Source organism: Sphaeramia orbicularis, chromosome 19 (assembly GCF_902148855.1).
Source record: "Sphaeramia orbicularis chromosome 19, fSphaOr1.1, whole genome shotgun sequence".
In the NCBI taxonomy this organism is placed as follows: Eukaryota; Metazoa; Chordata; class Actinopteri; order Kurtiformes; family Apogonidae; genus Sphaeramia; species Sphaeramia orbicularis.
In genome coordinates, this window is record NC_043975.1 from 21,140,425 (window position 1) to 21,152,694 (window position 12,270).

At 39.9% G+C, this 12,270-nt stretch overlaps 1 protein-coding gene and 1 long non-coding RNA gene across 3 annotated transcripts in view; one reads left to right on the forward strand and one right to left on the reverse strand.

Annotated features, from left to right (window-relative positions):
• Positions 1-11,680, forward strand: part of LOC115410465 (glutamate receptor ionotropic, NMDA 2C-like) — a 72,559-nt gene extending 60,879 nt beyond the window's left edge. For both annotated transcript variants that reach the window (XM_030122121.1, XM_030122122.1), the window contains 4 exons: positions 1,372-1,532; positions 3,130-3,317; positions 6,433-6,665; positions 8,790-11,680. In XM_030122121.1, coding sequence (XP_029977981.1) covers positions 1,372-1,532; positions 3,130-3,317; positions 6,433-6,665; positions 8,790-10,349 — 2,142 coding nt within the window. In that variant the 3' untranslated portion in view covers positions 10,350-11,680. The remainder of the gene's footprint in view (positions 1-1,371; positions 1,533-3,129; positions 3,318-6,432; positions 6,666-8,789) is intronic.
• LOC115410466 (uncharacterized) lies at positions 1,531-3,782 on the reverse strand. Its single transcript, XR_003934097.1, has 3 exons — positions 3,601-3,782; positions 3,409-3,504; positions 1,531-3,307 (listed from the first exon to the last, which is right to left on the reverse strand). It is a non-coding gene; the product is annotated as an uncharacterized LOC115410466 (long non-coding RNA).
• Positions 11,681-12,270: the final 590 nt, after the last annotated feature.

Consider the following 12,270-nt stretch of genomic DNA (forward strand, 5'->3'; position numbering starts at 1 on the left):
GTTATCTCCTCCTTCCAGGCTTGCAGCAGAACCTATGACGGTCATTGAACATGTTAAAGATGTAAAGTGACCTCACTAGAGTCTGTGTTTGGTTCACTCTTTGTTGTTTTTTTTTTGTTCAAATGAACAAACATGTCCATGAAAGACAACCTAGTCCCTTTAGATATGGTTATTTTCAGGTGTTGAATGAAAAGAGCCCCCTGAATCCCACATACTTTATCTTTAATTGTATCGTTATTATTTTTTGACAGTTTTTGAAGGTCATTATGACAATCTTTACAAAATATTTGCTAGGTTGATCTGCTAACACTTCAGTTTGACCTTTTCATGACACTCTTTTGAGAAGACATTAAAAATATAGACTAGCAGCTGCTATTCTTTTATTTCTAAGCATCTGTTAGTGATGTGCGCTTTTGTTTAAACAGCTGATTATAAAACATCTGAATAGCAGCTAAAAACTGGATCCCAATACTTTTATGTTGCTCAGCTGCAGAGCAACGGCACCATCACACATACACACCCACTCACACACTTACACTTTGATTGGCTCATTCATTTGCGCTCGGCTCAAAAGGTCAATGCCGTAACCAAGATGAATAGATCTTTCCTGTTTACAGTCTAATTGAGCTCTAACAGACGTACTCCAGTTTTATTCAGCTTAATGCGTCATCTTATGAAATGTGAACTTCGATCGGGCGCCGATTGAACTGGATTAGGATCATCCCTGGGTAGAGAAATGATTCAAACAGATAGGTGTGGACTGATGTCCAATTTAATCCAACTGAGGTGAGTGCAATGGTCCGTTCATGCAGCATTAAGTTTATCCACTGATTATATTAAATAGGAAAAAGAAATTGATTGAATCTAAAATAGATCTAATCTAACTAGTAGCCCTTTATCCTCTTTAGCTTTTGCAATTTCTTCACTTTCTCCCTTTTACTGCAAATATTTGTGCAGTTTTGTTTGTCTCTCATGTCCTTTCATCTTTCACTCCCTTTTTGTTTATGATTCTCCATTTTCTTGCTTTTCCTATCTCTCTCATGTCCATTTTCACCCATCTCTCTGTGGTTATATCACTGTTGTTTATCTTGAATCTATATTTTCCTCCCCTTTTCGTTACCATTCATCCCTCCTCCTTCATCTTTACAATCCTTGTTTTCTTGTTTTTATCCTCCCCTTCTATCTCATGTCTTCCCTTATTCTGCTCTCACTCCCTTCAGTCTCCTTCTCTTCTCTCATTTTTCTGCACTACTTTTTTCTTTGTCTTTGCTTTTCCTTCCTCTTACCTCGTTGTAATATCCTTCTGTCTTTCTTCTCTCATGTCCCTTGTCTCTTGTCCCCTTCCTGCCATCCTGTCTCTTCTCCCTACAGTTTCAGAAACCACAAGAGCATTACCCTCCTTTCCGCTTTGGGACGGTCCCCAATGGGAGCACAGAGAGAAACATCCGCAGCAACTACCCCGACATGCATACACATATGATGAAATACAACCAGAAGGGGGTGGAGGAAGCTCTCGAAAGCCTGAAAAACGGGTAAAGTTTCACTTTTATTTTGTCATATTCAACCCATTACATTTGACTGCTCTTCATCTCATCAAGAACATAAGCTGAGAATGGGATAATAATCCTACATTTTGTAAAACAGCACATTTGATGCTCCTTTTGTTGAAGCACTGATTTGAAAATTAGGCCAAAGTGATGGGTGTATTTATAGATGAAAATATTGTGTCTCGTGCAGCTTAATTTTAATAGTAAAGTGCTGTCAAAGGCATGAAAGAACCAAGTCATTGTTAAAAACACTTTAAGAACCACTTACTGTATTTATATATAAAGTAATAAAACTCAAAAATAAACTGCCAAGTCAAATTTCAAGGCAAATACAGAGGGAGACAGCTTTTTATTTCCACTGTGAACAATGAACATCCTGAATATCCTGACCCTTCATGTTTCACTCTCACTGCTGAAAACAGCATTTTCTCAAAAGTTCCATTTAGCAGTTGGAGGTGTGGATTGCACAGAATAAACTGTTTAGTTTACCTTTTGAGTCAACATGAATTAGAGGCCCTACATAAGGTAGAGCAGAGGGTCAAAACAGAATGACATTTCAGAAAACACAACATGTTGGAAACAAGACAAGACATCACAGCAAATACAACATCTAACAAGACATGACATTTCAGAAAACAAATTTCACAAAACAAAACATTTACACCAAACGCAATGACATTTTAGATAAAGGGAAGAGTGGAACAAGACCTATTTTTTTTGCAGTCCTTAGTGGCAGTTCAGTGCCCCATCCTGTTTCTGTCTGGGTTCTGTTCAGTCACAGAAGAAAAGTATTGCCCTGCTGTAACCAAGAACATTTTCTTGCTTTTTGACCCTTAGGGCCACCGTACATACAAGTAATTAGAATGTGCGAACATCTACAGTACTGTGCACAACTCTTTGGTGACTTTTAGCTTTGTTTTTGCAGGGTGAAATGAACAAACATATTTATTTCTTATTCTCTTTTCCTCAAGTACAACAAGAAAATCAAGGAAATATGTACACAGCCTTAAAAGACACACAAAAAGGGTTAAAGTTCCTGTTTAGTGCAACCCTTGACCCCATGACAAGAGCAGCACAGTTAGAAACATCTGACATGCGTTGAATTAAACCTGATATAAAGCATCAGAAAATCCATGCAATAAATGTCCAATTGCGAGAACAAAAGGGTTAAGACATGTTAAGTGCTAATGGAAATCACTCTAAATACTATCTATTTGGGTTATAGAACCTGTTTTTTTCCCCTGAAACCTTTGTTTTTACTACTATATACTTCCCATTTATGCAGATTGTATCTTAGTAAAAAGACTGAGAAATGCATGTGTGGTCAATATAACTTAATTAAACTAACAAACCTAATGCTGGCCTTGGACCTTTGCACAGTACTCTATGTATATTTGCAAGAAAAAAAAGCAAACTTTGTCAAGTGGATACAATTATTTTTTACATGTCTGGGGTGCAAGTAAGAGTTCTAACCCCTGATCCTTCCACGTTATTTTGATGAAAAGCGATTTCTTAAAAAATGTAAAATATCATGTATGCTTTGAGAAATCAGATACTGAGACAAGGGTTCATTTGGATACAGGAAACTAGATGCCTTCATCTACGATGCTGCTGTTTTGAACTACATGGCTGGGAAAGATGAGGGCTGCAAGCTGGTGACCATTGGAAGTGGAAAAGTTTTCGCTACTACAGGATATGGTATTGCTCTGCAGAAGGACTCCCGGTGGAAACGACCCATAGACCTGGCTCTGCTGCAGTTCCTCGGAGATGGTAAGAACATTCAGTGATGAACAATCCTTCCCTGCACTCATGCACTCCTCTGTTTTATCTGTTTGAGTTTATTTCTTCCTTGCACACTCACATTGCATGCTGTATGTGAACCGTGGAATTGGAGTCAATCCAGTTCAGTGTGTGCTGTATCAGCAGGGAAGAAGGCTTACAGGGAAGAGTTAATATCCTGCAGAACAGCAGGGAGTGTTAGGGATATGATTATCTCCATTACACACACACACACACACACATCCTACCTACACATACGCACAAACAGACTCACCATGACGGCCGCCGGTGTGGAGTTAATATCCTTCCTCCTCTGAGAGCTTAAGAGCCCCCCACACACACTCACAGTTAGCCTGAGCTCTTCTTGATAGTATAATAAATAGTATGTTTATGGTCAACATACGGTAACGGAGTGATAAAATGGACTGTGCTCCCTGAAGGCCACTGGTAGAAAGCAGCTCAAGAGGTGGCCACCTGTTCTGAAGCCTGGAGAAGGAGTGTATTGATAATGATGGAAGTGATTCAAAGGACTACAGCCCAGCAACAATGCATCTAGAGCTCCTTCATAAATGGTTGAAACATCTTAAGCACTTTAACAAGTTGGAATTAGTACTAAAATGAAGGTGCTTTAAGTTAATCGTATTCTCGTATTTACTGGGTGAATAGGATGAGACTTCTTTAGCCCTTTGCCACCATATGAACCCTCAAAAGTTGTGGATACCTGGAACTACAACTGGGCAATAAAACCATCTCAAAAGGGGACTGTCATAAAATTTATGTCAGCAACAGTGATAAGCTTCCATAATTTTGCTCAATGTGGATAGATCTGCCAGCCTATTGCACCGTGGAAATAAATATTACACCTGAGAATCTCCAAAGGAGTAGATTTTCCATGTTGTGAGTAAACCTCAGAAGGTTATCTAGTAGTTGGAGGGTAAATGATTGCACCAAACCCAGCAACAAACAAACAAACATGCATTTTGCTCAGTCTTTAGCCAGATTATGAGAACAATGATCCAAACTGGCAACATTATACAATTACATATTGTGGTAAATATTGATATTGATCATTTGTATTCGCATTTATCCATTTGGCAGATGTTTTTTTATATTTGAAGATAGATTAAAGAAGAACTGTACAATTAAAACAGTGTTGTACAGAAGAATAAAAAAGATAAATAAAAGAATAAAATACAAGAATAGATTAAAAAGACATAAAACAGCTGTACAATTAAAAACAAAATAAAAACAAACCAGATCAATAAGGAAAAATATCATGGTCATATTTTCTACCACATTGCTCAAGTTCCATTGAGATTCCAAGTGACCCGTAGCATTAAAGCCTGTTTTCGATCAAAGATCCAGAACAAGACAATCTGCAACTTGAAACTACTTGCATTTTGATTCAATTCAGTTCAGTTTTATTTATACAGCACCAATCATAATACAGTATTATCTCAAGGCACTTCACAAATTCAGATCAAGGCATTAAGAAGATTATACGGAGAGTAAACTCAACAAATCCTGCAGGAGCAAGCCCAAGGTGACAGTGAGGAGGAAAAACTTATTTTACAGGAGGAAACATTTCAGACAGAACCGGGCTCCGGGGGGGTGGGGGGGGCGCCAGCTGCCTTGCCTGGCTGAGGTTAGGGGACAGAGGACAGAGGAAAGAATAGCATAAAAAAGAACAACACATAACACAAACTAGATAGCATATGGAACTCTCTGCAGTGTTTTCAAACCTGTTATCAGATAAATGCACAAAGACGACACATTGCATTGTTTCAATAGCGGCAACATTTGTACGCTCTATGTCTCTAACTGGCTTTTTTACTGTTTTAAATATGAATGAGGACAATGATAGTGACTTATTTCCTTTTACTGCACCTGCATGTCTAATATTTACTGAACTGTAGAAACAATTCCCAGAGCAGTTCTGTAGTTTAGAGGAGTTGGTGTCACATCTGATAAGAAAAATCATAGAATGTTGAGACGTGATCTACTGGGAAACAGCTCATGATAACACTGTTCTTTGTGGTAACAGGTGAACACATAAAAACTGAAGAAAACACACACTATATGTGCAGTATTCTACAACTATCTTATGCCCATTTGACAAACTCAACCACTGACACAAGAAAAGCACTCGGAGAGCGCAGACCTCCGCCAAGGCAGATCAGTGGGCCCCCATGGGCCCCCATGCTCCCCCCAATCACCACCAAAATTTAATAATTTCTTCCTTGTGCCAGTTTCAACATTTCCTGAAAATTTCATGAAAATCCATCCATAACTTTTTGAGTTATCTTGCTAACAAACAAACACGCACGCATACACACAAAGCAAAGCGATCACAATACCTCCTGGCAGAGGTAATAAGCTGAAAAGGTTTCATCTTTACTCTGAACTGGTCTTAAAATTAGACTATTAGTCAGACTAGCTCTGTGTCATTGTGTAATTCAGTACTTGACTGTACTTACCATGATATCACTATAACACCAAGCTACTTGTTCGAGTCAATTTAAGCCATGGAAAGGCATTAATAAATATATACATAATACCTTTGTTTTAGAGCAGTGCAGTAGAATAATAATATTCCCAGAAGTAACATTGGATTATTTTATGGCCAAATTGTGAAAATCAGGTAAATCAGGTCTTGACAAGTCTTTCCATTTCCCAAAACAAAGCTGAAGTAGAAGTGAACCTCAGGGCTGCTCAAGTCTGGCTGAGTATCACAAGGGACACTACAAAGCATCTTTTTATGTCTATGAGACATTAGACAGTCAATTGAATATTAAATGTGATGACTTTATCTCGGTTTCTCTTAACTTGTCGTATTATCTACAGTTAGGAAATTGTGCATAAAAAAATGAAATGTCGGATTTATCAAACAGCCTGAATTCCGGGCTGAACATCAGCTCTCTAACTTCATGTACTGGGGAAAAAAAGACAGAACTAACAAGCAACAACAGAAGTGTCAAAGAAAACAAACAAAAAATTAAAAAAAAAAAAAAATGGTAATGCAGAATTGTCTTATTTCCTCTTGCTTTCTCCTTTATATTTTCTTTTACTTTCTAAATCTTTTCTTTTGTTTGATCTGTCCTCCCAGGAGACACCCAGCGCTTGGAGACGGTGTGGTTGTCTGGGATCTGCCAGAACGAGAAGAATGAGGTGATGAGCAGCAAGCTGGACATCGACAACATGGCAGGAGTTTTTTACATGCTGCTCGTGGCCATGGGCCTCAGCCTGCTGGTGTTTGCGTGGGAGCACTTGCTCTACTGGAAACTACGACATTCTCTCCACAAGTCGCACAAACTCGACTTCCTGTTGGGCATTAGTAGGGTAGGTTTGCAGGAACATTACTTGTTTAAATTATTGTGTGTTGTTGATGGTTCCAGGGTTGGTTTTACTATTGAGTAATGAGAGAAATTGCATTTACTATTTGTTTCTAACTGATTGCCTGTTAATTGTTGAGTAACAGCCTGGCTGAGTGATTAAAAGGATGATTATTTTAACTGTAAATGATTTGTTTGGTGCTTTTTCATTCAATAAACTGCTTTAAGTGAAGTAGCTTTTAAACTATTATGAATTAGTGCAAATGGATATTAATTTGCATGTAATTGTATGGTAGCATTCAAGGGTGTAGTAGGAATATTAGATTTAAGAAGTACTGAATTATTATTAATGATGGAGGTAGAAAGAAGTGATCAGCAGAAATAAAGAACTTTAATTTTGGTGTTTATTCAGCATTCAGCTTTCATTGCTAATTGACTTCAATTAACCAATGTAAATCCCAGTTTGTTGATGCAGTTGTTTGGGAATGCGGTGATTGAAAGGAAAAGCTCTGGCTAAAGTTACAGACGGGGAAATGTCTATGGACTCCATCCTCTTTGCTCCTCAGCTGTGTAATTACACCATTGTGCCTGGATCTGGGTTTTATCAGATTAACGGCTAAATGACTATCTGATCATTAATCCGTATGGGGCGGCCCCAAGGGCCAAATTAAATTTGGCTCTTTTAGGATCTCTCAGCCAACTGTACGCATAGAGCAGTCCTGGGATTTGGCTCCGTGTTTGTCCGTGCGGTTAGAGACGAGTTGTTCTGCAGGGGACTTTGGATATGTGTGTGTCCGTGTGTGTTTATTGGGGCAATCCTCTCTTAAACTGTTTTTCTTTGAGTCCCGGGAGAATGCATAATGAATTTGTGACTAAGTCTTGCCTCAGTCATGAAATGAGATATTAACAGAATCAGTTTTTTATTTCACTGCCAGAGGTGTTTTTGTCAGTTAGGTGGTGGAAACGCGCTTTGAGATGCACAAATTCTTCTTAAAATTATATCTGTTGTTTTAGCTTTAGGCCCACTAGGTTCAGTTAAGTTAAATAGTTTGGGTTTACTGTTTATTTGTTTAGTTTACTGTTGATTTGATTGTCACACCTGAAAGTCCAGACCAAGGCTCGTGTTTTTGTTAAATTGAATGGATTTGAACCAGTTACTTTTAGTTAAACCTTGTAATGTTACTTTTGCTTAAGAGTCTGGTTTAGACCAGTGCTAATTGTAAAGTGTCATGAGATAACTTTTGTTTTGATGTGACGTTATATAAATCAAATCTGATTGATTGATAGTGCACTAAAGAAATTTGAAAGGCATATCTACATACATCCTGACATCATCATCTGTCTCTCTATACTTTGAATAGTTTTCAGATAGTTGTGGATCTAATGTTGTTGTGCTGGTGTTTGAGTAGTCTTTTCTATATGAATGAAGAAAAATGAATTGGGCACATTCACTACACTTTCAACAAAACATAATTATGGCTTTACTACCAGCAGCACCATCTTCAAGCAAAGTCTCTTTTATTATTTTGTTAAATATCTATAAGGGCATTTCTGCCTTGCTCCTCTGGTGTGCCATTGTAGCACATTATTCCCTTGCACAACTAAATGTAAAGACAGATGACCTGACAACAGTTCATAGTACTATAGTAAAGTTAAGCCATTTTTCCAAGCATCTTTCATTAGCCACTGTATATAGGAGTCTTGTTTGACAAAGTGTTAATGGCAAAAGTAATTACAGTCAATTGCATATTTTTTCTCCCTACCTGTCTAACACCTATGAGAGTCAAAACAACCTGTCACAATGTAGATTTTCTACTAAGTTAATATCTTATAATTAATTTAAATTAGTGTTTTCAAGGTTCAGCTGAATCTGGAGTGAGATCGTCTCTTTTTGTCGAGCCAGTTGTTTTATGAGATCATAGTTGAGCTGAGGTGTCACGCTTCCAGTTTTGGTTTGGATGAAACTAAAACGTTTTGACCAAATAAGCTAGCTGTGAAAGCTTCTCTTTATTATTTAATATTTTATTAAACATAAGGAGTTAATTCATGCTGTACACTTCTCTATCCCTTGTCTTTGTTATTACATTTCTCCTCATCCCTTCTGTTCTCTCTCTGTTCTTTCATCTCTCAGGGTATTTACAGTTGTTTCAATGGTGTGGAAGATGCTGGCCGTTCATCCGGCTTGGCCAAACCTGACCTGACCTCCAACTATGCTCAAGCAAACATGCTGAAGATGCTTCGCACTGCCAAGGACTTGGTCTCTACTGCTAATGTTGAATGCTCCCTTGACAACGCTACCAAGACCATTGAACAGTTGAGTCGTCATGGCAGCAGCTTGCCCGTTCGTGTACCGCAGGTCGCCACAGAGGCGGTACCGGGAGGATTCGCCTATGTAACAGAGAATCACTCGTCTCTTCCCCAGCGCTCCCTCACCCCACCACTGGCAGCTGTTACACTAAAACAACAGAGAGGTATGACCAGACCCACACCTCTGCGTTACACCCTCCCAACCCGCTCTGCGTCCTGTCTGTACGACCGGCCACTTCCTGTGTCCAGCCTCAGCAGCCCCCATCTTGCTGTCAGTGAGCCGCTCCCTCATCAGCACCCCCATCATTACCAGACCACTGGAAGGGTTTACGTAGACAGTCATTCTCACTCACCTTTCATCCCTTACAATGATCTCCAACTGCCTGATATCTACACATCTCACCCCGTCACATCTGCTCAAAATCAGCATGCTCAAGACTTTTCAAGGCGGAAAAGGAGGTCCAAGAGTTTCCAGTGTGAGGATGGGGATGTAGAGCGAAGAAAACACAGGGACCAGGAAAAGAGTGACCAAGCTCCAGTTTGTCTAAGTGAGCTCAAAAGCAACCACCTCCAGGACAACCATGTCTCAGCCCCTAGTGTTGAGAACATCTACCAAAGGGAGGTGCTCTGTCCTCGGATGGATAACTACAGCTCCTGGCCCCCAGAGGACCTTGTTATCAGGGGGAGACGCAGGAACCGCCGCCCCTCCTTCCTTAAAGCCACTTGGGGCAGTGAGCAAATCAATCAGATGGATGAATCCCAGTCATCTCTTTCTGTTTCTAGTCAGTCACCTTCCACGCTACCAGACCTGTTCCCATGCATTCTTACACCGACCACAGCTGCGAAGGCCTACAACCCCTCCCACCTTCGAAACAACCTGTGCCTCCCACGGAACCAGACCTACCTCCACATAAGGGAGGACCAGAGAAAGCCCAATGGGCGCAAGGGCCAGAGGCTGCGGTACTCCCACTCCGCCCACTTGCCGACATACGGCGAAGCAGTGCGCCATGGGAGTGGTTTAGGGCGGGGAATGGTGCGCAGAGCAACCAGTTTGCTCAGCAGACAATACGCCCACTACCTGAACTCATACCCTGGGCTGCCGCTTTACCATGGCCCCCTGGACCTGCAGCACCACAGCCAGACCTCCTGTAGCCACCCAAGCGCCAACCCTATGTGCCAGCTGCTGGCCTGTGGTGGTGGTCAGTGTGGAGGTCAGCGGGCACTGCTGTACCAGGATAGCGTGTACGGGGCCTATGGAGTTTATCAGGGGTCTCGTACTGGATCGGAGGCCAAGTTAGCACAGGGAGCAGGGGGCCAGCCAGCAGGGAGTCCTTGCATGCTTCGTCCATGGAGACGGGTCTCCAGTCTGGAGTCTGAGGTCTGAGGTCCACCATATGAAGGAGTCATACTGGAGGTACACTACACAGGACTTCAAATACCACTGTGGAGGATTGTTAGTGGTTTGTTTAAAGTACCAGGGGGAAGCTTAAACTTGAAGTTTATTTGCTATGTGACAGTGTGCAGTCAAAGATAGCAGTTTGGGTTTACACTGACACATTTTACAGTTGTTAAGAGCAGATTTGATGTACTCGAACAGTACAGTGAGATGATAAGACTGCACTGTTACCAATTTATCCTCAAGAAAGCTTGATGGAGCTGGCAGGTTTTAATCTTGCTACTTTCCTACGACAATGCTTGTGTGTTTTCTGTGCTTTAATGTGCACTACAACAGTCCACGTTGTTGGCGCATGGTTAAATTGTAACCAGATTTCATGCTGTATGTGTTGTGTATATTTTATCGTGGATTGGTGGGGACCTTTCTTGGTTGATGTTAAGTAGATGAAGTGTTTACAGCTGTAAAGAAATAAAGGATTAAGAAGGGATTGACTCTTTAAATACAGCCACCAAAAACAAGCAGCAACTGTAGCAAGATTAATGAAGACATCTGCAATGTACACGTGAAGAGTTTAACGCCAAAATGAAAGTAATACAAACATTTTGACTCCAGACACTCAACAGCTGTTTTTAATGATTAAATAATCATTTTGAGACATCTGGTAATGCATTTCAGGTAACTTCTTTAAATATTTATAATGTTTTGGAGCTAAACCCTTCATGTTTTCATTTAGTGATGAATTGGGCTTTGTGAAAGCAGTCCAAATGAACACGATCTGTATGATGGAAAAGTATCGGGACAGCTTCGACCAGCACTAGGTGTCTTAAACCATGGACTCCTGTTCCTCACTGGGTCTCAGTATGAGGCCGCAGTACAGCACAACATCACACAGGGCCTCACAATAAATAAATTATGTATTATTAAATATATCAATATAGAGAAATGTGTTATTTGAGGCTGGTCTGTGTCATATTCATGTATTCTATATTATGATAGGAATTTATAGTTACTCTTACTTACAATTTTCTAATCACACACTCTGGCACATTCTAAATTTCTTTTTGTAAAGCTGTTGCTAATTTACTGGAATATTTGTTTTTACTGTATTAACTATCAGTTGGCCTATATTAAGATTTTCATCACTTTCTCTTTTCCACTCTTTTATATTCCTTCATTATCCCTCTTTTCCCCATCCCCTCTAACTGTTTAATGATCAAATTTAAATGAGGTAATTGAAAGCTATTCTAGTATCTATATTACCTGGTTCCCTCACCCTGTAATTAATCACTTAGATCAATTAAAGAGCCTTTTTGGATGAACATGCATGTGTGGTTTCTCTCTCGACAATCTTTGCTGTTCGCTGCTTTTCTTGCAGAAGGAAATAGGTGTTTTAAAGCTTCACATCTTTAGTTTTCAGCCAACGTAGACGCCTGAATGAAATGTTGACAATATATTTTTCTGCAAATCACAGATGGATATAATCTCAACATAATTTAACATTGCCACAAGAGACTGAAGTTTGCATTCTGATTCATGTTGGTGTTTACAATGAGGCAATGAAAGTGCTTCGGCTTGAGTTTAGATATAATTAAATGCATTGTCAGATTGTACTTTTCTCCACTCCAAACCCAGCATTTATTTTTAACCCTAACAAGGTGGTTTTACCACCTCAATCTAACCATAAAAGGTTTAATAGCACTTTTGTCAAATTATAGTAAATGAACATAGAGGTTATTTTGGCAGTAAATACAAAAATCAAACAAGAAAAGCACTCGGAGAGTGCAAAGCTCCGCCAAGACAGATCTGCCCCCCACACACACACACACACAATCACCACCAAAATTTAGTGATTTCTTCCTTGTGCCAGTATCAACATTTCCTGAAAATTTCATGAAAATCCGTCCATAAC